The following is a 25,109-nucleotide window of genomic DNA, read 5'->3' on the forward strand; positions in this document are numbered from 1 at the left end:
CCCTGCCGGCCAAACACTCGCCTAAACCGGACGACGCTGGGCTAATTGTGCGCCGCCCCATGGGTCTCCCGGTCGTGGCCGGCTGTGACAGAGCCTGGACTCGAACTAGGATCTCGAGTGTCACAGCTAGCATTGCAATGCAGTGCCTTAGACCACTGCGCCACTCGGGAGGCCTAAAAAGTTCATTGCTTCGCCACATTTATTGCAGTATTACTTTACTGCCTTATTTTCACTGTCAATTAGGTTATGACTGTGGAGTAACTGCAATGTTGTTGATCCGTCCTCAGTTTTCTCTTATCCCAGCCATTATACTCTGTAACTGTTTTAAAGTCACTATTGGCCTCTTGTTGAAATCTCAGAGCTGTGTTCTTCCTCTCTGGCTGCTGAGTTAGGAAGTACGCCTGTATTTTTGTGGTGACTGGGTGTATTGATGCACCATGCTCAAAGGGAAATTCAATGTCTGCTTTAAAAAATATATATCTATATATATAGAGAGAGATCTATTATTATTTATTTTTTTAACCTGTCTTCCAATAGATGTCCTCCTTTGCGAGGCAATGGAGAACCTCCCTGGTCTTTTACATTTACGTAATTTAGCAGACACTCTTATCCAGAGCGACTTACAGTAGTGAATGCATACATTTCATTTCACGCATTTTTTTTTTTTTTTGTACTGGCCCCCCGTGGGAATCGAACCCACAACCCTGGCGTTGCACACACCATGCTGGTGTTGCAAACACCATGCTCTACCAACTGAGCCACAGGGAAGACTTTGGTTGAATCTGTTTGAAATTCACTGCTCGACTGCGGGGCCTTACAATTATCTCTATATGTGGGGTACAGAGATGAGGTAGTCATTCAAAAATCATGTTAAACACTTACTGCACACAAAGTGAGTCCATGCAACTTATGTGACTTAAACACATTTTTACTCCTGGACTTAGTGCATTTGGAAAGTATTCAGACCCCTTTTCCAAATTTGGTTATGTTACAGCGTTATTCTAAAATGGATAAAATAGTTTTTTCCCCTCATCAATCTACACAAAATACACCATAATGATAAAGCAAAAACTGTTTTTTTCCTAAACATTTTTTCAAGTTTTATAAAAAAATCTAACTGATAACATATTTGCATAAGTATTCAGACCCTTTACTCAGTACTTTGTTAAAGCACGTTTGGCAGTGATTTTCAACCTTGTGTTCTCTTGGGTGTGATGCTACAAATTTGGCACACCTGTATTTGGGGAGTTTCTCCCATTCTTCTCTGCAGATCCTCTCAAGCTCTGTTAGGTTGGATGGGGAGAATCACTGCACAGCTATTTTTAGGTCTCTCCAGAGATGTTCGATCAAGTTCAAGTCCGGGTTCTGGCTGGGCCATTCAAGGACATTCAGAGACATGTCCCTAAGCCACTCTTGCCTTGTCTTGGCTGGTTGCTTAGGGTTGTTGTCCTGTTGGAAGGTGAACCTTCGCCCCAGTCTGAGGTCCTGATCTCTTTGGAGCAGGTTTTCATCAAGGATCTCTGTACTTTGCTACGTTAAGCTTTCCCTCGATCCTGACTAGTCTCCCAGTCCCTGCCACTGAAAAACATCCCCACATCATGATGCTGCCACCACTATGCTTCACAGTAGGGATTGTGCCAGATTTCCTCCAGATGTGACGCTTTGCATTCAGGCCAAAGGGTTCAAGCTTGGTTTCATCAGACCAGAGAATCTTATTTCTCATGGTCTGAGAGTATTTAGGTGTGTTTTGGCAAACTCCAAGCGTGCTGTCGTGCATTTTTACTGAGGAATGGCTTCCGTCTTGCCACTCTACCATAAAGGCCTGATTGGTGAAGTTCTGCAGAGATGGTTGTCCTTCTAGAAGGTTCTCCAATCTCCTGAGAGGAGCTCTGTCAGAGTGACCAATGCCCTTCTCCCCCGATTGTTCAGTTTTGCCGGGCGGCCAGCTCAAGGAAGAGTCTTGGTGGTTTCAAACTTCTTCCATTTAAGAATGATGGATTCCACTGTTTTCTTGGACCTTAAATACTGCAGACATTTTTTGATACCTTTCCCCAGATCTGTGCCTCGACACAATCCTGTCTCGGAGCTCTACAGACAATTCCTTCCACCTCATTGCTTGGTTTTTGCTCTGACATGCACTGTCAACTGTGGGACCTGAAATAGACGGGTGTGTGCCTTTCCAAATCATGTCCAATCAATTGAATTTACCACAGGTGGACTCCAAGTTGTTTAAACATCTCAAGGTTGATCAATGAAAACAGGACGTACCTGAGCTCAATTTCGAGTCTCATAGCAAAAGGGTCTGAATATTTATGTAAACAAGGTATTTTTATTTTTTTCTTAACTCGTTTTCGCTTTGTCATTATCGGGTGTTGTGTGTTGATCATGAAAAACATTTATTTAATCCATTTTAGAATAAGGCTGTAAAGTAACAAAATGTGGAAAAGGCGAAGGGGTCTGAATATTTTCCGAATGCACTGTATTTAGGCTTGCAGACAAAGGGGTTGAATACTTATTGACTCAAAACATTTCAGCGTTTTCATTTTTAATTGATTTCAATTGACATTATGGGGTAGGCCAGGGACCAAAAATATCTAAATATAATCAATTTTAAATTCAGGCTGTAACAACACAATGTGGTAAAAGTCGAGGGGTGTGAGTATTTTCTAAAGGCACTGTACATGCAAACACACACAGCTAGCTCACCCATGACACAGGATAGACCATGGTTAACAACCAGTTTACAAGACGGGTATTGTTTATGCACAAGATTTTTTTTTAATTAACCAGTACCTTGGAAGTATTGAATTCTTTCATTTCCACTGTGATTTCAGTTTCACAACATGACAGGACCCATGTCTGTCAGCTCACTGTGAAAAGGCATGTTTGTGTTATTGAGTGGGTTCTGTTGTACTTGCACACATTAATTTCCTATACAGTCTTCATTTGTATTGTACCCTTTCGGTGGTAAGGCCTATAATGTACATACCGGGTCAAGGCCTTTAATCTAGTTAAATGTAGTTCCTCCTTGTATCTTTAGACCATTTCCCCTGTGTGTTGTGACTGCTCAGTGCTGACTGTCTGACTGACTTAATTCTGTGGTGACCTCCAGGTTACCTGTCCTGCTGTCGCTTCGTGGATGACAGCCAGATCGTCACCAGCTCTGGAGATACCACATGGTGAGTGGGGGAACTGTGCCTGCCTGCCTCCCCCTTCCCATGTTCACTGAGTGGATATGCCAGCTCTAAACTGTTAAATTTAGGTTAAACGCAATGGCGAGAATCTGAATGCATCCCAAGAGTATGACGGAAAACAGTCATTCCAAACTCCTCAAACTTTTCTTTTCTTTGCCCTGCCTCTCTCCTTCCCCCAGTGCTCTCTGGGACATTGAGACGGGCCAGCAGACGACCACGTTCGCCGGCCACACCGGCGATGTCATGAGCCTGTCGCTTGCACCCGACACGAGGCTGTTTGTGTCCGGGGCATGCGACGCCTCCGCCAAGCTCTGGGACGTCAGAGAAGGAATGTGCCGACAGACCTTCACCGGGCACGAGTCGGACATTAATGCCATTTGCGTAAGCCAATCACACGATCCGACCACCGGTCAACCTGTGTAGCTACACTTCCACTCAAAACGGAGCCGCACACTCTAACCTGTGGCGTCAGTATCTTTAGTCACTAGCTTTTTGGCAGAAGGCTTACCACGCCAGCGGTTTTCTTTTGCATTCAGACATACAGAGACTTCAATACGGACATTGTATATACACTAGCATGCTTACGGGTGGTTTTTGTGATGCGTGAATGTGGACATGCCACATCCGTATCTGTTGTCCCTTGTGTATTTAGTATGCATGGTCACTTGGTCAATACCAAGCGCTTTACATTATGAACGGGTGAACTCACTATCAATGTAGAGCACCCACCTTGATAATGCCATGGCAACCATTATGCACTAGCTCATTACACACTGACACACACACCGCACGTAGAGCAATGAGGAAGGTATTATCAGACCAAACCTCACACCATCTCCCCCGCTCTTTCTCTCCCTCTCCCCTCTTTCCTGTCCCTCCCAGTTCTTCCCCAATGGTAACGCCTTTGCCACAGGCTCAGACGATGCCACCTGCAGGCTCTTTGACCTGCGCGCCGACCAGGAGCTGATGGTCTACTCCCATGACAACATCATCTGTGGCATCACCTCAGTGGCGTTCTCCAAGAGCGGCCGCCTGCTGCTCGCCGGCTACGATGACTTCAACTGCAACGTGTGGGATAGCCTCAAGGCCGACCGTGCAGGTAAACAGCGGGCGGGTGTGAGGGGTTTTAAAAAACGCCCAAACCACAGGTCTAGGATCAACGCACAGTACTCCCAAACCTTAATGTTTAGGGGGGGGAAATGTTTAACTGACGCTAAATCTATGGGCCACCTCATCATACTTTGAGGCGACCATGATGACGACAGTCGGGGGTACAGTGGAGGAGCAGTGGTCAAGCTAGGTTCTGGATGTTATTGCGACAGTTGTACACCTATATTTGATGTCATCAGCCAAAATGCTGTAGGCTCGTGGAGCCAGGGCGGGGATGTTGAAATGGACTAGATGTGGTTCTACGGTAGTAGTGATGTGAGGAGTCCCCGAGGGACATTGATTTAGAGCGCCTAGTGGTCTCTGTGGTACAGAAATGACGGGTTCAGTAAGTATCAGATGACAGCAGGGTTAATTTAGTTGAGCACATCGATGGTACCGTCTGCAGCCACGCAATGGGTCAGTTTTGTAGCCAGGCTAGTTCCTCAAGCACAGCAGGGGTACTTCAGACATGCAGCATTACTAGACAGAAGATATAAAGCAGATTGAACAGGAGGATTCCCAATTATCCACCCTTTTCCAGAATTGAGCACTTAGACTTCCTGTTGTTGGATTCAAAAGCATAGGACTGATGTAAGCATTGGCAAGAGGGAGTTTTCACTGTTAAATCCATGACAGCGATTGTACAAGTGAAGGCTAGTTTGTACAGCAGCAGGGTTTGTGGATGAAGCCCCTGCTGTTTAGCCTGCTCCAGCCGTTGATCTGCTCCCACAGAGGCATGAATTGTTCAGTTCTATTGATTACATATGTGGTCTGGATAAGAGAAGAGATGGGATGGGTCTGACACACACACACTTGTACTAGCAACATTTCCCAGTAACTGCATTTTCCAATATACAACAGAATAGAACTAGTACACAGCCAGGTCTTTAATGGAATCATTTATTAAGGGTCAAACTGAGTGACTAGAGAGTGGCGTTGGCTAAGCGTGTTGTGATATATCATGGTCTGACTTCTAACCGCTGACATTGCTCTTTTTCTAGGTGTCCTGGCTGGACATGACAACCGTGTCAGCTGCTTGGGTGTGACTGATGACGGCATGGCCGTGTCAACAGGGTCCTGGGACAGCTTCCTCAAGATCTGGAACTAGAGTCTGAAGGTAACTGCACAGCGCAGCCGCCCTTCCACCACAAGTGTGCCCGACATGCCATGGCACTCTATAAGAAATGTCGCAGATTTGCTCCACATTTATTTATTGACGCTTAAAGGGATACTTAGGTATTTTTTCATATACACTCTATATACGAAAGTATGTGGACACCCCTTCAAATTAGTGGAATCGGCTCTCTCAGCCACACCCATTGCTGACAGGTGTATAAAATCAAGCACACAGCCATGCAATCTCCATATACAAACATTGGCAGTAGAATGGCCCATACTGAAGAGCTCAGTGACTTTCAATGTGGCACCTTTGTAGGATGCCACCTTTCCATCAAGTCAGCATGTCAAATTTCTGCCCTGCTAGAGCTTCCCTGGTCAACTGTAGGTGCTGTTATTGTGAAGTGGAAATGACTAGGAGAAACAAGGGCTCAGCCGCGAAGTGGTAGGCCACACAAGGTCACAGAACGTCTGTCCTCTGTTGCAACACTCACTACCGAGTTCCAAATTGCCTCTGGAAGCAACGTCAGCACTGTAACTGTTTGTCGGGAGCTTCATGAAATGGGTTTCCATGGCCAAGCAGCCGCACACAAGCCTAAGATCACCATGCGCAATGCCAAGCGTCGGCTGGAGTGGTGTAAAGCTCGCCGCCATTGGACTCTGGAGAAGTGAAATCACGTTCTCTGGAGTGAATAATCACGCGTCACCATCTGGCAGCCCAACGGACTGCCCGACTGCATAGTGCCAACTATAAAGTTTGTTGGAGGAGGAATAATGGTCTTGGGCTGTTTATGGTTCGGGCTAGGCCCTTTAGTTCCAGTGACGAGAAATCAACACTACAGCATACAATGACATTCTAGACAATTCTGTGCTTCCAACTTTGTGGCAAGGCCCTTTCCTCTTTCAGCATGACAATGCCCCCGTGCACAAAGCGAGGTCCATACAGAAATGGTTTGTCAAGATCGGTGTGGAAGAACTTGACTGGCCTGCGCAGAGCCCTGACCTCAACCCCATCGAACACCTTTGGGATGAATTGGAACGCCGACTGCGAGCTAGGCCTAATCGCCCAACATCAGTGCCCGATCTCACCAATGCTCTTGTGGCTGAATAGAAGCAAGTCCCCGCAGTAATGTTGCAACATCTGGTGGAAACCCTTCCCAGAAGAGTGGAGGCTGTTATAGCATCAAAGGGGGGACGAACTCCTTGAGCAGGTGTCCACATACATTTGGTCATGTAGTGTATGTCTCGGTGTCCAGTATGAATGAAGTTAGAGGTAGTTTTGCTAGCCAATGCTAACTAGCGTTAGCTCAATGACTGGAAGTTAATGGGTATATGCTAGCAGATATCCATAGACTTAGTCTGCGCTAACGTTAGTTAGCAATTGAGCTTGTGCTAGTTAGCAACTTCCTTCAAACTGCACGCAAAGACAACTGTATCCACAAGTTCATCTGACTCAGGTGAAGTAAATAAAGGGCTTCATTGCCAAGTATCCCTTCAAATGTAATATGTGTATATTACTGTGGTTCTACTCTGCATATCATTTTTCAACTGGAAAGGTTCCAAAATATCTGGAGGGGGACTTTAACTTAAGTGCATATAAACAATATGATTTACAGTAACATAGACACCGTAAAGTAAGACATGAATGCATGGTTGAATAGGAATGTATTTGTACTTGCTCTATGTCCTGGGTGACATTTTTTCCTGATTGTTTCATTATGCCCTATAGTTCCTCTATAAATGCCATCTAGTTCCTGTACAGCTATGTCAGTAACCAGAATGAGATAATTACTTCGCTGAACACTATGCAGATACGCTATATGACACTATAATTATTCTGAATGGAAACTGGACAAGTAGCCTGTGGTTTCAAATGAGTTACTGTGTATTCACATGTAACACCAACAAGGAAAGATGCCATGTAGTTGCACTTCATAAAGTGGGAATGCAGTTTGCGAATGCAGTCTGTCAGTTGATGGATGAAATGGGTTTCTCATGAGGGAAACATGTACCAGTTTAACTTGGATGAAGATAGCTGAGGAACGGTCAGCTCTGTTTCTTATATCGAGGCGGAGTTGAGTTTTGATAACTGGTCGTGGGATTTGCTAGCAACAACATCAGTCGATTCTTGTAAAAATGTAAATTCTATAACCGCTTACTGTGCCTATGTTTGTCCTGTACAACTGTGGTCCTTCATACTTTTAATAAAAGCTTTTAGTGAGTGTGTGTGTGTGTGTGTGTGTGTGTGTGTGTGTACTTGTATTTATTTTTGTAAAAAAAAAAAATGTAATTAACTTTTAACTAGGCAAGTCAATTAAGAAATTCTTATTTGCAATGGTGGACGAAGCTGTGCCAATCACGTCCGGTTGTGATACAGCCTGGAATCGAATCAGGGTCTGTAGTGACGCCTCTAGCACTGATATGCAGTGCCTTTGACCGCTGCGCCACTCGGGAGCCCAATACATCCACCAACTTCTTCCTCATTTGGGTTGCTTGTACTACGTATGCTGAGATTCAATTGGCGCCGTGCCATTCGGGATCCTTGGGACGTCCCAACTCCATTGAATTTAAAATGGTTTAGGTAGGGACTAGAGGTCTACCAATTATTATTTTTCAACGCCGATACCGATTATTGGAGGACCAAAAAAAAGCCACTACCGATTTAATCGGAAGCTTTATTTATTTATTATATATAATTATTTTATTTTTATTATTTTTTGTAATAACAATTACAGCAATACTGAATGAACAATGAACACTTATTTTAACTTAATATAATACATAAATAAAATCAATTTAGCCTCAAATAAATAATGAAAAATGTTCAATTTGGTTTAAATAATGCAAAAACAGTGTTGGAGAAGAAAGTAGAAGTGCAATATGTGCCATGTAAAAAAGCTAACGTTTAAGTTCCTTGCTCAGAACAGAACACATGAAAGCTGGTGGTTCCTTTTAACGAGTCTTCAACATTCCCAGTTAAGAAGTTTTAGGTTGTAGTTATAGGAATTATAGGACTTTCTCTCTACCATTTATTTCATTTACCTTTTGACTATTGGATGTTCTTATAGGCACTATAGTATTGCCAGCCTAATCTCGGGAGTTGATAGGCTTGAAGTCCTAAACAGCACTGTGCTTCAAGCAATGCAAAGAGCTGCTGGCAAATGCAGGAAAGTGCTGTTTGAATGAATGCTTACGAGCCTGCTGCTGCCTACCACCGCTCAGACTGCTATATCAAATCGTATACTTAATTATAATATAATAAACACACAGAAATACGAGCCTTTCGTTAGTAATATGGTCAAATCAGGAAACTATCATTTTGGTAACAAATCGTTTATTCTTTCAGTGAAATACGGAACCATTCCTTGTTTTATCGAACGGGTGGCAACCCTAAGTCTAAATATTGTTGTTACATTGCACAACCTTCAATGTTATGTCATAATTATGTAAAATTCGGACAAATTAATTACGTTCTTTACACAGTTCGCAACTAGACAGGTGGCCCAAACTGCTGCATATACCCTGACTCTGCTTGCACAGAATGCAGGAGAAGTGACACAATTTCCGTAGTTAATATTGGCTGCAAGGAGCCATGGTAATTTGCCAGCTGTAGCGAGAGTCTGGGTAGTTCCATATTTTTTCGACTAGGCCTCAAAAAATGTGCAAAAAAAGGCATTGTTTCTTATGCTGGTCATCATTCACAAGTGATAATATATATTTTTGCAAGTGATATGCTAATATTGTCACCCATCAGACAATTGTTTTATTTATTCTCTTTACATATACTAAATAATGTGTGAAATTTGATTTAGAATGGACCATTACCATGCACCCGTATCAAAACAGGGACAGAATACATGTCATCTATGCACTTAAATAGCAAATGGACGCTTTTCCCGTAGTTTATTTTCATGCCACCCAGGTAGGCTATACCCCTGTAAATTTAAGCAATGTGCTTAATTGTTTTAAAAAAGATCAGAAAGCTGATCCTCCTGTTTTTAGTAGAGGCCATCACTCTGTTTTCTTGTGCAATTGCATAGCCTATTGAAATGTTGCGCAACATGAGCTCATGGGCTCTCATGAAGTGTTTGATTAGATTTCCAAATACTTTTGCATTGATGTGAGTGATAATAGATTGCTGAGTACCAGGCAGTTCGCTAGTTTGGTAGGCTACTAATGACCATGAGCAACATCAGAGCTTGGAGAAGCCTAATTACTGTGACTGCCTTCATGACTCGTGACCGCCGGTGTGGCAGTAATACGGTCACCGCAGCAGCCCAAGCCCCAGGTGGACTCCAAGTTGTAGCGATATCTCAAGGATGATCAAAGGAAATTGGATGCACCTTTGCTCAATTTGGAGTGTCATAGCAAATACATTTGCTAAAATATCTAAACACATTTTCGCTGTCATAAGGTATTGTGTGTTGATGGGTGGGAGGAAAAAAATCGATATCCATTTTGAATTTAGGTTGTATACTTTCTGAAGGCACTGTGTTCCAGAATTGACATTTTTTACAAGAATCGACTGATGGTGACTCAATGTTATTGCTAGCAAATCCCACAACTGGTTCTCAAAACTCAACTCCGCCTCAATAATAGAAAGAGTTGATCGTTCCTCAGCTAGGATATAGATTGATCTCATCACCCTTGCCAAATGTATTTCAGAGTGGAGTGTATATGTTTAGTAGCACTGGATATTTTGTTCTCTACAGTTGTGGCCAAAAGTGACACACATATTAATTTCCACAAAGTTTGCTGCTTCAGTGTCTTTAGATATTTTTGTTAGATGTTACTATGGAATACTGAAGTATAATTACAAGCATTTCACAAGTGTCAAAGGCTTTTATTGAGAATTACATGAAGTTGATAGAGTCAATATTTGCAGTGTTGACCCTTCTTTTTCAAGACCTCTGCAATCCGCCCTGGCATGCTGTCAATTAACTTCCGGGCCACATCCTGACTGATGGCAGCCCATTCTTGCATAATCAATGCTTGGAGTTTGTCAGAATTTGTGGGTTTTTGTTTGTCCACCCACCTCTTGAGGATTGATCACAAGTTCTCAATGGGATTAAGGTCTGGAGTTTCCTGGCCATGGACCCAAAATATCCATGTTTTGTTCCCCGAGCCACTTAGTTATCACTTTTGCCTTATGGCAAGGTGCTCCATCATGCTGGAAAAGGCCGTGTTCATCACCAAACTGTTCCTGGATGGTTGGGAGAAGTTTCTCTCGGAGGATGTGTTGCTGTCATTCTTTATTCATGGCTGTGTTCTTAGGCAAAATTGTGAGTGAGCCCACTCCCTTGGCTGAGAAGCAACCCCACACATGAATGGTCTCAGGATGCTTTACTGTTGGCATGACACAGGACTGATGGTAGCGCTCACCTTGTCTTCTCCGGACAAGCTTTTTTCCGGATGCCCCAAACAATCGGAAAGGGATTCATCAGAGAAAATGACTTTGCCCCAGTCCTCAGCAATCCAATCCCTGTACCTTTTGCAGAATATCAGTATGTCCCTGGTCTTTTTCCTGGAGAGAAGTGGCTTTTTTGCTGCCCTTCTTGACACCAGGCCATCCTCCAAAAGTCTTTGCCTCACTGTGCGTGCAGATGTACTCACACCTGCCTGCTGCCATTCCTGAGCAAGCTCTGTACTGGTGGGGTCCCGATCCCACAGCTGAATCAACTTTAGGAGACTGTCCTGGCACTTGCTGGACTTTCTTGGGGGCCCTGAAGCCTTCACAACAATTCAATTGAACCGCTGTCCTTGAAGTTCTTGATGATCCGATAAATGGTTGATTTGGGTGCAATCTTACTGGCAGCAATATCCTTGCCTGTGAAGCCCTTTTTACGCAAAGCAATGATGACGGCACGTGTTTCCTTGCAGGTAACCATGGTTGACAGAGGAAGAACAATGATTCCAAGCACCACCCTCCTTTTGAAGCTTCCAGTCTGTTATTCGAACTCAATCAGCATGACAGAGTGATCTCCAGCCTTGTCCTCGTCAACTCACACCTGTGTTAACGAGAGAATCACTGACATGATGTCAGCTGGTCCTTTTGTGGCAGGGCTGAAATGCAGTGGAAATGTTTTTTTTGGGGATTCGTGGCATTTGCATGGCGAAGAGGGACTTTGCAATTAATTGCATTCATCTGATCACTCTTCATAACATTCTGGAGTATATGCAAATTGGCCATCATACAAACTGAGGCAGCAGAACTTTGTGAAAATTTATATTTGTGTCATTCTCAACTTTGGCCACGACTGTAGTTGGACTGTGTCTGCTGCATCTGGGGGTGAACATGGGAGTGGCCAACAATGAATGTAGCTCACCATTGACAAGTAAGTTTTGTTTGGAAATTAAGGGTTAATTGTCTACAATGACTATGCATTTTTTAGGAGGTACTTTGTTGCAATAACTCATGCAAATTGTTTGGTTTTTGTGTCCGCCTTTTTTTAGATGGCATCCGGACTCCGAAGATGAGTGGAAGACTATTCCAAAATGTCAATTTTATTGCATATCCAATCTCCTCAACCATGAAACTGACTCCAATCCCCCAAAACTACCAATGGCAAAAATTCTCTCCTCATTTAAAAGAAGAGCACAATTGTTTATTACTCAGCTAAAAAGATGAGGAATTTCAGTGGGATGGAATGGGGGAGAGAATTGTGCATTCCTCCTGGGACCATTTTCTGATATTGTGTCATAAGAAAATACATTCACCCCCATGCAAATGTGTAATCCACCTTCAATACACAGGTTTGAGTGAAGGTAATCTACACAATGGTGATTAAACTCTTGATAGCTTTTTGGTCATGTTTATTTTTCTTTTGTTCCCCTTTATTTTTGGTTCAGGGAACTAGATCAGTGACCTGTTGGTAAAATGAGGATTGAAAGCTTGTTTTATCAGTCTTCATATAGTTTAGAGTCAAGTTTTGTAGGTTGGAAATAAAAATGACAAATTATCGTCATTTTAATCCAGCTTAAAAAAAAGGCAAGAGAATTGAGCTTCAGCAGGGAGTTGAGTCCATGAGCCACCAACAGGAGGATCTGGCCATTCTGTATATTTAGTCCCAAGATACTTCACTCTCTGTTTATTTTTTTCTGTTTAGTCACAAATCTTTGTTTGCACAAAATTAAACTTTGCATGTATAGAATAATGTTTCAAGAAAAGTTAACTAACCAAGCATATTCTGTTTATGATAATGAATGCTCATTTTCAAAATGAAAACAACATTTTAACCATTCTCTTCACCTTTTGTTGGGCGACAATGTAGAATAATTAAATGAAGATTAACCCATTGGTTCACTTTCTTCGTTTTATTTCTGTTTTGTTTCCCTTTTGATGACCGTGGTTGCGACCGGAGAAGTGATTTTGTTGGGTTGGGAGGCCTCTACTTATTACCCCGGTTTCATTCCGGAGTTTCTGTTTCAACAGAGGTGCCCATTCCGTGCTTGGAAATGCAGTTACTACTCTGTGAATGAATGTTGTATAAATGCAATGTTTGAAAATAATGATAATGAAGCTTTTTAAGTTAAAAATAAAAAATAAAAATATTTTGGCTGTCTGCCATGGGTGGTTAACTCTTAGAATCGCATGCTGTAGAATTGCTTAAAAAGAGGTGCATATAGAACTAAGTCCTTTTGATGTTTTTCTTTAAGAAATAACCTGTTAAATATATCATACAATGGTATTTAGCTTGTTTTTTGGCTACTCTGTGCATACATAATTCAATTAAAATGTCAATCCTATGCACTTGAGAGAAGCAAACAGCATAACAAACGGTTACCTGTATTACAGTATCCATTCTTGGGATGGATTCCTTGATAAAAGTAATGTAAACATTTAAAACATATGCACACACAAAACACAAATGGAACAAATACATTTCATTCCTTCTGTAGCAAACAAATTCCAGTGACAAAATAAACATTTGTAACAAACAGGTTTTTTTCTGTCCTTTAATAATAAAAAAGAAAAAACTTGCAGCATTGAATGACAGAAGAATTTTCTGTTCCCCTCCTTGTAAACAGACACTTTCTTTAGCAGAAGTGGCATTTTTTTCTCCATTCTGTTTTTTCTCCTGCGGAATTCTGTACAAAAATGTGCTGTATTTGTGCGTTAGGCCTGGAGTTGGCAACAAAGAAATCAATACAGAAATATTAAATACAATTCCTTTTCCTTTTCTCGCCATGAAATAACTGTAGATCTCTGCACCCCGCTGTTCCCTTCTCACCTTTTGTATTTAAATTTAAAGTCAGTCAGTGTACAACCGAAAGCTGGATGCAAGATAGAAACTATATTAAAATGTACTGTTATTTAAGATGAAATAAAAAGCAGTTTGAGATGATCTGTTGTGTTCTGAGTTTAATTCCTCAAATGTGTGATTATGCAAGTAAAAATGTTAGATATTGTAATTACATTTGAAGTCACAAATATTTCTAATTCACTATTAAATCAGTTGTGTAATTTCTACTTTTACAATACATTGGCATTATAGTTATTGAGGCCTAGCAGTTAGAGAATTGGGCCAATAACCGAAAGGTTGCTGATTCGAATACCGAGCTGACAAGGTGAAAAATCTGTCGCTGTGCAAGGCACTTAACCCGAATTTGCTAAAGTGGTGCCGTCCAACTATGGCTGACCCTGTAAAACAACACATTTCACTGCACCTATCCGGTGTATGTGACAAAACATTTAAAAATATATGCATATATTTACTATAGCAACACATGCAGAATGATTTATATTAAGTGCATTAAACTAAGGACAAATTTCGTTGAACCACATACCTCTAACTACGATCCCAACTCAGGAGATGCGCATTTCACATATTAGAACATGGCAACTGAGTTCGGAAGGGGCGCCTCTATCTTTGTTGTGGCTGGCTGCATTGATACACCATCCAAAGTGTAATCCAAAACTACACCATGCTCAAAGGTAAATTCAATGTCAACTTTTGTTTACCCATCTACCAATATAGGTGCCCTTTGTGAACCATGGAAAGCCTCTAGTCTTTGTGGTTAAATCTGTGCTTCAAATTCACTGCTCGACCATGTGGGGTATAGTGATGAGGTAGCCATTTCAAAATGTTAAACATTGCACACAGTGAGTCCAGCAATTTGTGACTTTAAGCATATTTTTATTCATAACTTAGGTTTGCCATAACAAAAGCGTTTGAATATTAATATTCATTTTTATTATGTTTTTAGAAATGCCTATAAATTAACGCCACTGACATTGGATATTGTGTGTAGATCAGTGACACAATTGCAAATTAATACATTTTAAATTCCGGCTGTAACAAAACAAACGTAGAAAACAGTCAAGGGGTTTGTGAGTACCTGTCTGAAGTCACTATGTGGTAGGGATTAACCAATGATGTGTATATCAATCCTGATTGCTGATGTATGGGCTACTGAGATGCTTTGGCACTCCCCAGAAGAAGCAGTCCTTCATGTACGATGCGTTAGCTGACAAGTCATGAAAACAAAGTGTACGTTTTGTTGGTAATTCTGGATGGCCAGATAACCCACATGGCAGTTTCTTGTTATTGTTTCTATCTTAAGTGGCTCATTTCATCTTGTTCATGATACCATGCCTTGTTTGAGGTGTTTTTTTAACTGATCTTCATGTCAATATGGCTAAAATTCATTAGCTAGCTAACCAACAACTGTGTCAATAATGTATTTGAGAGAAAAGTGCTCTATGCCTACCCTGTCTGTTTTTGCCCCATAGTTGCGCCTGCATCTGTTTTGTTGCTAAACAACCAACCCCTCTATTCATGTATTGGTAAGGATTAACCAATGTATATAAACCCTGGATTGCTGATCTTATGTATTGGCCAATGAAACGCTTTAAAGCCACAAGTCGGCCATTTTGGCACTCCGCCAAAAAAGCAGTCCTCATCTTTATGGTGCGTTGGTTTCAACAGTGCCCCCTGTCAGTCTAGTCAGTGTATATACAAATTATGACAGTGCTGCAGTATCAGTCGTAATACTTATAAAACCTAGCGGTCAAACAGAAATGTTCCAATTGTTTTTCCACCATTTCCCATAGGGGATTTTAAAAACTCTTAAAATAAGGGCTGTGTTTCATGTAGACTTACCCTGGTGTGATGTTTTGATAACCATGTAAATTTCTCTAGGACAAGGTGAGTTTTATCAGTATATTCACCTGTATTTACCTCCCAAAAATGAAATGCTAAATTCCTGCTAATTTGGCTATCATAAAGAACTACAAATTCCATGATGATCTGGACAAGCGTGCCAAATCAAGGCAAAGTTAAGAATCTCTGGATGAACTATCTAATGTTAGCTAAATGTAGTATTGAATAAATTAGCAACATTTCTTTTTGAGTAGACAATTCTGTCTTGTGCACGTTTTAAATTGACACAATACATGTTAGCAAAGGCGTCAGCTAGAGATGACGTGGAGGGATTTTGTACTTTTGCATGATGTCTACTTTGATGCTAATTAGCAGTTTCCAGTCAGAGTACATAAAAAAATATATCTATAATTTTTATTTAACCTTTAACAAGGCAAATTTACTAAAAAGAGGAGAATATATTGATAAAAATCATTTCCGAGAGCGATTTACATGCCTATCAAAACGTCACGCCAGGGTAAGCCTACACGTAACCACCCTGATTTAAAGTTTTTCAAAATCCCATATGGGGACAAACGATTTAAACCATATTCCTGTTTGACCACTAGAGTAGTTGAGGACTTGGTGGACTGTATATTCTTTAGTGCCAATTAAAACCTAACCCTATGTGTTCTCTCCCAGGTGCTTGTAAGAGCACAGATGACAGACCGGTAGGATTCCAGTTGAGGTGGTTTAATGATGTTGACTCACATAGAGCAGCACAGTGTATGGCTTGACAATTGTGTTAACCAAGGGGGTGTGTGGTTTTGAAAAGGGGGAAATTAAATACAATAGTAAATGGCAGGTATAGGCTTAATACAAACTCAAATTACATAACCTATTGTAGCCATATTATTTATAGCTTCTCTGCTGCACAGGGCAATACAACCTAACAACATGGCTGTGACTTCACGAATGGTCAGAGGAGTGCAACCACAGCACTACTGAGCAGCACCATCATCCTCACACAACTGCATGAACTTGAATGTATAATGCATCCACAAGGCTCATTGCTAAAAAAAAAAAAAACACCCACATAATCTATACAGTATACATCCATATAACCACAGGGAATATTAGACTGGACACTGAAATGCTAAACGTCTGAAAAGAGTTGACAGAAACAACAGGGTTAGCAAGCTTAGTTGCTAGCTCATGGTAAAAACGCTAATTAGCCTAAGAAGGAAGTGCGTTCACAACACATGAATTGTAAGAACTATGACCTCACATTTCTGAAGGATGCATACTGGCCTTGGCTAAAACAACGAATGCAACTAATGTAATCACAGGAGAGATGGCTGGATCTTATCACGGCTTCTGTACTTTCTCTAGTTACTTCCTTTTTCTCAGTTAGAGATCGCCCAGCATGCTCTGCTCCACATCACCAGTGGGCGGAGCTACAGCTCTCCTATGATTAACTAATATTTACTCTGAATAGTCTTTCGTACTGCCGCCCCCAAATTGCAACGTCAATTTGCTCCTGAGAAAGGCTAACGGCTTTTGAGAGGGGTTACTGCAGGCGTACTGTCATCGTCTTCTCTGTCCGGGAGAGCTGGGAGGACTACCAACCGGACAACAGGACGGGTGTATGTTCTGTCCTTGATCTTGACCTCGGCAGACTTCACATGACCATCAGCGCTTGGGTGAACTTTAATGATACGTCCGATAGGCCAGAGGGCTCTCAGAAGCTGGGGGTCCAACAACATAACCACCACATCCCTTTTGAGGTCGTCAGGGATGGCATGCCACTTCTGGCGGGCTTGCAGGCTCGGTAGGTAGTGCCTGATGTAGCTGGCCCAGAAGTGATCCATCAGGATCTGGCAGTGTCTCCATTGACGTCTGCTGAGGAGCTCAGTCTCCGGGTACACCACTTGTGGCAGGGATTCGTCTGGCTGCCCCATCAACAGGAGGTAGGAGTCACAGGTTCCAGGTCTGTGATACTGCAGTGCACGTAGCCAAGGGCTTCGAATTCAGGACACCCTTCACTTCAACGAGGACAGTTCTGAGCACTTCTTCAGTCACTGACTAGGCACCCACTGTAGTTATGAGGGCAGTGGTAATGGAGCCAATCTCTCTCTCCAAAACTCCTCCGAAGTGCAGACTGCAGGGGACTTAAAGCGAAAGGCAATCTTCTGTTTGCAAGCTGCTCTTGCAGGTTAGGAGACAAATCAGCGAAGGCCTCACGCAGCTCCTTCTCGCCTCCCTGGAAGTTCATTCCCTGGTCAGAGAACAGCTCAGGTGGCGTCCCCTGGTGGGCGATGAATCTTCTAAGGGCCATCAAAAAGGAGTCGGCATCGATGTTGGTCATGAGGTCCAAGTATACAGTCGTGGCCAAAAGTTCTTGAGAATTACATAAATATTAATTTCCACAAACTACTGCTGCTTCAGTGTCTTTAGATATTTTTGTCAGATGTTACTATGGAATACTGAAGTATAGTTACAAGCATTTCATAAGTGTCAAAGGATTTTATTGACAATTACATGAAGTTGATGCAAAGAGTCAATATTTGCAGTGTTGACCCTTCTTTTTCAAGACCTCTGCAATCCACCCTGGCATGCTGTCAATTAACTTTTGGGTCACATTATGACTGATGGCAGCCCATTCTTGCATATTTGTGTCACAGTTGACTTGGACTGGTGTAAGGCGGAATCAGATGCAGGAGACAGGTGCTGGAGTTGAGTGTCCTTTTAATAATTTGACACAAAAAACAAAACCCCGAGGCACAGGGCGCTACAGACAGACTGCCTGGGAAAAACGCATTCCCGATATGGCGAACAAACTATAAATATTAGCGGCACAAAAAGGCACGGGGCGCAGCCCGGTAAATTCTCTCCTCCTTAAACTGTCAGATAACAACCCGTAATAAAAACACGGACCACCGTCCTGAGTGGACAATCAACAATCCCGCACAAAATCCCAACTGAAAACACACCTTAAATAAATCCCCACTAATGACAACACAAAACAGGTGCGGAACAGACAGACAAAACTAAACGACAGAAACAACGATCGATGGCAGCTAATAGGCCGGCGACGACGACCGCCGAGCGCCGCCCGACCGAGGAGGGGCGCCACTTTCGTTGGATCCTGTGACAGTACCCCGCCTCGGGGACGGCCCGGAGTGCGAGGCGCCGGCCGATCCGGTCGGCGACGGTGGAAGTCCAGCAGCATAGAGGGGTCCAGAACGTCCGCCGCCGGAACCCAGCACCTCTCCTCCGGACCGTACCCCTCCCAGTCCACGAGGTACCTGCAGGCCCCCTACCCGACGTCGGGGAGTCCAGGATGGCTCGGGACTGTGTACGCCGGGCTCCCCCCGATTGTCCAGGGGGGGCGGGGGGGCCTCCAGCACCTCACTGTCCTGCAGCGGACCAGCTACCACCGGCCTGAGGAGAGACACATGAAACGAGGGGTTAATACGGTAATACGAAGGAAGTTGTAACCTGTAACACACTGTTTATCCTCCTCAGGACTTTAAACGGCCCCACAAACCGCGGACCCAGCTTCCGGCAGGGCAGGCGGAGAGGCAGGTTCCGGGTCGAGAGCCAGACTCTATCCCCCGGGTTTAAACACGGGGCGTCACTGCGGTAGCGGTCAGCGCTCTCCTTGTGCCGTTCGCTCGCCCTCCTTAAACATTCCTGGACCGCGTTCCAGGTCTCCTGAGAGCGCTTGACCCATGCCTCCACCGCAGGAGTCTCCGTCTGGCTCTGTTGCCATGGCACCAGGACCGGCTGATACCCCAGCACCACCTGGAAGGGTGCAGATTAGTGGAGGAGTGGCGCTGAGAGTTCTGGGCCATCTCGGCCCATGGCACGAACTGCGCCCACTCCCCCTGGCCGGTCCTGGCAATACGACCGCAGGAACCTGCCCACATCCTGGTTAATGCGCTCTACCTGCCCATTACTCTCGGGGTGGAACCCGAGGTCAGGCTGATCGAGACCCCAGCCTCTCCATAAACGATTTCCACACCCTGGACGTAAACTGGGGACCACCGATCAGATACGATGTCCTCGGGCACCCCATAGTGCCGGAAGACGTGAGTGAACAGGGCCTCCGCGGTTTGCAGGGCCGTAGGAAGACCGGGCAAAGGGAGCAGACGGCAGGACTTAGAGAACCTGTTCCACAACGACCAGGATCGCCGTGTTCCCCTGAGACGGCGGGAGATCCGTAAGGAAATCCACCGAGAGGTGAGTCCAGGGCCGCTGTGGAACAGGGAGGGGCTGTAATTTCCCTCGAGGTAGGTGCCTAGGAGCCTTACACTGAGCGCATACTGAACAGGACGAGACATAACGCGGACATCCTCAGCCAAGGTGGGCCACCAGTACCTCCCCTTCAGGCCCCGCACTGTCCGTTCCACCCCAGGATGGAGACCCGAGGAGGGTAGTAGGTATGGGACCATCGGATCAGGCGATCGCGAACATCAAGCGGAACGTATTTCAGGCCCACGGGACACTGCGGCGGAGTAGGTTCTGACCGACCCGCCCCGCTACGATGTCCGCATCCACCTCCCATACCACCGGTGCCACCAGACAGGAGGCGGGAAAGTATGGGAGTAGGATCGATGGTCCGCTCCTCGGTGTCGTAGAGACGTGACAGTGCGTCAGCCTTTCCGGTTTCCGGGAACCTGGAATGTACGAGAGAGTGAAGTTAAACCTCGTAAAAAACATGGCCCACCTCGCCTGACGGGGATTAAGCCTCCTCGCTGCCCGAATATACTCCAGGTTACGGTGGTCGGTCCAGATGAGAAAAGGGTGACGTGCCCCCTCAAGCCAATGTCTCCACACCGTCAAAGCCCTGACCACGGCTAACAGCTCCCGGTCCCCCACATCATAATTGCTCTCCGCCGGGCTCAGCTTCTTAGAAAAGAACGCGCATGGGCGGAGCTTCGGAGGAACGCCCGAGCGCTGCGATAGCACAGCTCCTACCCCAGCCTCGGACGCGTCCACCTCCACTATGAATGGCAAAGAGGGGTCCGGATGCGCCAGGACGGGTGCATTGGTAAACAGAACCTTCAGACGATGGAAGGCTCTGTCCGCCTCTGCTGACCATCGTAGCCGCACCGGCCCCCCCTTCATCAGTGAGGTAATGGGAGCTGCCACCTGGCCAAAAACCCCGGATAAACCTCCGATAATAATTAGCGAACCCCAAGAACCGCTGCACCTCCTTCACAGTAGCTGGGGTTGGCCAATTACGCACAGCCGTCACGCGGTCACACTCCACCTCCACCCCCGAGGTGGAAATGCGATATCCTAGAAATGAGACGGCTCTTTTGAAGAACTCACATTTCTCAGCCTTGACGTATAGGTTATACTCCAGCAGCCGCCCAAGCACTTTACGCACCAGGGACACATGCTCGGCGCGTGTGGCGGAGCAGATCAGGATGTCATCGATGTACACCACCACACCCTGCCCGAGCATGTCCCTAAGGACCTCGTCCACAAGGATTGGAAGACGGCGGGAGCATTCTTTAACCCATACGGCATGACGAGGTACTCATAATGGCCAGATGTGGTACTAAATGCGGTTTTCCACTCGTCTCCATCTCGGATACGCACCAAGTTATACGCACTCCTGAGATCCAATTTCGTGAAGAAGCGCGCCCCGTGAAATGACTCCACTGCCGTAGCAATGAGAGGTAGCGGGTAACTGAAACCCACTGTGATAGCATTTAGACCTCTATAGTCAATGCACGGGCGCAGACCTCCCTCCTTCTTCTTCACAAAAAAGAAGCTCGAGGAGACGGGGGATTTAGAGGGCCGAATGTATCCCTGTCTCAAGAACTCAGTGACGTATGTATCCATAGCCACTGTCTCCTCCTGAGACAAAGGATACACGTGACTCCTAAGAAGAACCGCGTCAGCCTGGAGGTTTATCGCACAATCCCCTCGTCGATGGGGTGGTAATAGAGTCGCCTTCGTCTTACTGAAAGCGATAGCCAAATCGGCATACTCTGAGGGAATGTGCACGGTGGAGACTTGGTCGGGACTCTCCACCGTAGTCGCACCGATGGAAACTCCTATGCACCTACCTGAGCACTCCCCCGACCACCCCGTTAGAGCCCTCTGCCCCCACGAAATCTGGGGGTTGTGTGTGGCTAGCCAGGGGATTCCCAGTACCACTGGGAACGCTGGGGAGTCAATGATGAACAGGCTGATACGCTCCACATGACCCCCCCACGTCTGCATAACCAGTGGCACTGTGATCTCCCCTACTTGGCCTGACCCTAGCGGTCGACTATCTAGGGCGTGCACGGGGAAGGGGTGGTCCAGCTGAACCAGGGGAATCCCTAACCTCTTCGCTAACCCATGGTCCATAAAACTCCCAGCTGCACCTGAATCGACTAGCGCCTTATACTGGAAGTGAGGGGAAAAATTAGGAAAACAAACGGAGGTGTACAAGTGGTCGACAGGGGGCTCTGGGTGTGGCTGGTGCGGACTCACCTGGGGGGCCGAAGCAGTGCTCTGCCTGCCCTCCGAACTCCCGGAGGGACCTCTCCAGCACCGGTCCACAGTGTGTCCTCTGTGTCCACATCGGGTGCAAGAGAGACCCCTCCCTCCGGTCCTCCTCGGTGCAGCCCCCCCTATCTCCATGGGCTGTGGAGCGGGAGGACTGGTAGGCGGAACGAACAGGCCCCGACTGGAACGTCCCCGGGCAGCCAGCAGGTTGTCCAATCTAATGGACAAATCCACCAGTTGGTCCAGAGTGGAGGTGTTGTCCCTACATGCCAGCTCCGGCGGACGTCCTCGCGAAGGCTGCACCTATAGTGGTCTATCAGGGCCCGCTCGTTCCACCCCGATCCAGCGGCGAGAGTCCGGAATTCCAATGCGAAATCCTGAGCGGTCCTCGTCTCCTGTCTCAAATGGAATAGTAGCTCACCCGCCGCCCTGCCCTCCGGGGGATGATCGAAAACCCGCCCGGAAGCGGCGGGTGAACTCCGGGTAGTCACCCCGGGCCGAGTCTGGACTATCCCAGACCGCATTGGCCCATTCCAGGGCTCGACCCGTGAGACACGAGACGAGGACGCTCACCCTCTCTTCGTCGGAGGGAGGGGGGCGGACGGTCGCCAGGTACAGTTCCAGTTGGAGCAAGAACCCCTTGCACCCAGCGGCCGTCCCATCGAACTCCTGGGCGGTGAAATCCGGATCCCGCCGGCACCCGCTTCAGTGGGTGTGGGTAGGGGCGCAGGGTGAGGGACCGGAGCTGGTCTGGCTGGGGAGGCCCTCTCTCCAGCTCTCCAACCGGGCCAACACCTGATCCATGGCCGAGCCTAGGCGGTGGAGGAGGGCCGGCATGTTGGGAGACCTGCTCAGCCATGGATGGCGCTTCTGCTCCTGCTGACTCCATAGGTTGTGGGTGAGGGATTCTGTCACAGTTGACTTGGACTGGTGTAAGGCGGAATCAGATGCAGGAGACAGGTTGCTGGAAGTTGAATGTCCTTTTAATAATTTGACACACAAAACAAAACCCCGAGGCACAGGGCGCTACAGACAGACTGCCTGGGAAAAACGCATTCCCGATATGGCGAACAAACTATAAATATTAGCGGCACAAAAAGGCACGGGGCGCAGCCCGGTAAATTCTCTCCTCCTTAAACTGTCAGATAACAACCCGTAATAAAAACACGGACCACCGTCCTGAGTGGACAATCAACAATCCCGCACAAAATCCCAACTGAAAACACACCTTAAATAAATCCCCACTAATGACAACACAAAACAGGTGCGGAACAGACAGACAAAACTAAACGACAGAAACAACGATCGATGGCAGCTAATAGGCCGGCGACGACGACCGCCGAGCGCCGCCCGACCGAGGAGGGGCGCCACTTTCGTTGGATCCTGTGACAATTCGAGGCTTGGAGTTTGTCAGAATTTGTGGGTTTTTGTTTGTCCACCCGCCTCTTGAGGATTGACCACAAGTTCTCAATGGGATTAAGGTCTGGGGAGTTTCCTGGCCATGGACCCAAAATATCGATGTTTTGTTCCCCGAGCCACTTAGTTATCAGGTGCTCCATCATGCTGGAAAAGGCATTGTTCGTCACCAAACTGTTCCTGGATGGTTGGAAGAAGTTTCTCTCGGAGGATGTGTTGGTACCATTCTTTATTCATGGCTGTGTTCTTAGGCAAAATTGTGAGTGAGCCCACTCCCTTGGCTGAGAAGCAACCCCACACATGAATGGTCTCAGGATGCTTTACTGTTGGCATGACACAGGACTGATGGTAGCGCTCACCTTGTCTTCTCCGGACAAGTTTTTTTCCAGATGCCCCAAACAATCGGAAAGGGATTCATCAGAGAAATTACTTTACCCCAGGACAGTCCAATCCCTGTACCTTTTGCAGAATATCAGTCTTTCCCTGGTGTTTTTCCTGGAGAGAAGTGTCTTCTTTGCTGCCTTTCTTGACACCAGGCCATCCTCCAAAAGTCTTTGCCTCACTGTGCGTGCAGATGCACTCACACCTGCCTGCTGCCATTCCTGAGCAAGCTCTGTACTGGGGGTGCCCCGATCCCGCAGCTGAATCAACTTTAGGAGACGGTGCTGGTGCTTGCTGGACTTTCTTGGGCGCCCTGAAGCCTTCTTCACAACAATTGAACCGCTCTCCTTGAAGTTCTTGATGATCCGATAAATGGTTGATTTAGGTGCAATCTTACTGGCAGCAATATCCTTGCCTGTGAAGCCCTTTTTGTGCAAAGCAATGATGGCACGTGTTTCCTTGCAGGTAACCATGGTTGACAGAGGAGCAACAATGATTCCAAGCACTACCCTCCTTTTGAAGCTTCCAGTCTGTTATTCAAACTCAATCAGCATGACAGAGTGATCTCCAGCCTTGTCCTCGTCAACTCACACCTGTGTTAACGAGAGAATCACTGACATGATGTCAGCTGGTCCTTTTGTGGCAGGGCTGAAATGCAGTGGAAATGTTTTTGGGGGATTCAGTTCATTTGCATGGCGAAGAGGGACTTTGCAATGAATTGCAATTCATCTGATCACTCTTAATAACATTCTGGAGCACATTGCCATCATACAAACTGAGGCAGCAGACTTTGTGAAAATTAATATTTGTGTCATTCTCAAAACTTTTGGCCACGACTGTACACCCTTCATGGTGAGACACTTGGTGAGACACTTGAAGATTATCCCCCATCTCTTCTCGACACGCCATGTGGTGTACTGGTCTTTCAGAGTCTTGCCTCTTGTGATGTCATCTGCGGGATTCCTCGCCAAATCCACATAGCACCATTCACGGAGGTCTGTAAGTTCTTGAATCTAGGCCACCCGGGTGCCTACAAAAACTTTAAAGCTTCAGGATTTCCACTGCAGCCACATCAGAAATGTTGTGGAATATGTCCACAGCGTGGTCTGGTCTATCTTCAAGGTAAGCTCTTTCTGTAGCAGCTTTGCAAGCTGGGCTCCAGTGACGGTTGCACAGAGCTCCAGTCTTGGCATGGAATGTAGTTGCTAAGGAGAAACTCTGGATCTGGCCATCAGGAATGACAGGTAGGTCTTGTTGT

General features: G+C 45.7%; 1 protein-coding gene across 2 annotated transcripts in view; it reads left to right on the top strand.

Annotated features, from left to right (window-relative positions):
* Positions 1–13,804, top strand: part of LOC115168183 (guanine nucleotide-binding protein G(I)/G(S)/G(T) subunit beta-1-like) — a 66,130-nt gene extending 52,326 nt beyond the window's left edge. For both annotated transcript variants that reach the window (XM_029723211.1, XM_029723213.1), the window contains exons 7-11: positions 3,113–3,179; positions 3,374–3,575; positions 4,077–4,293; positions 5,345–5,460; positions 11,913–13,804. In XM_029723211.1, coding sequence (XP_029579071.1) covers positions 3,113–3,179; positions 3,374–3,575; positions 4,077–4,293; positions 5,345–5,451 — 593 coding nt within the window. In that variant the 3' untranslated portion in view covers positions 5,452–5,460; positions 11,913–13,804. The remainder of the gene's footprint in view (positions 1–3,112; positions 3,180–3,373; positions 3,576–4,076; positions 4,294–5,344; positions 5,461–11,912) is intronic.
* Positions 13,805–25,109: the final 11,305 nt, after the last annotated feature.

Source organism: Salmo trutta, chromosome 30 (genome assembly GCF_901001165.1).
Source record: "Salmo trutta chromosome 30, fSalTru1.1, whole genome shotgun sequence".
Classification (NCBI taxonomy): Eukaryota; Metazoa; Chordata; class Actinopteri; order Salmoniformes; family Salmonidae; genus Salmo; species Salmo trutta.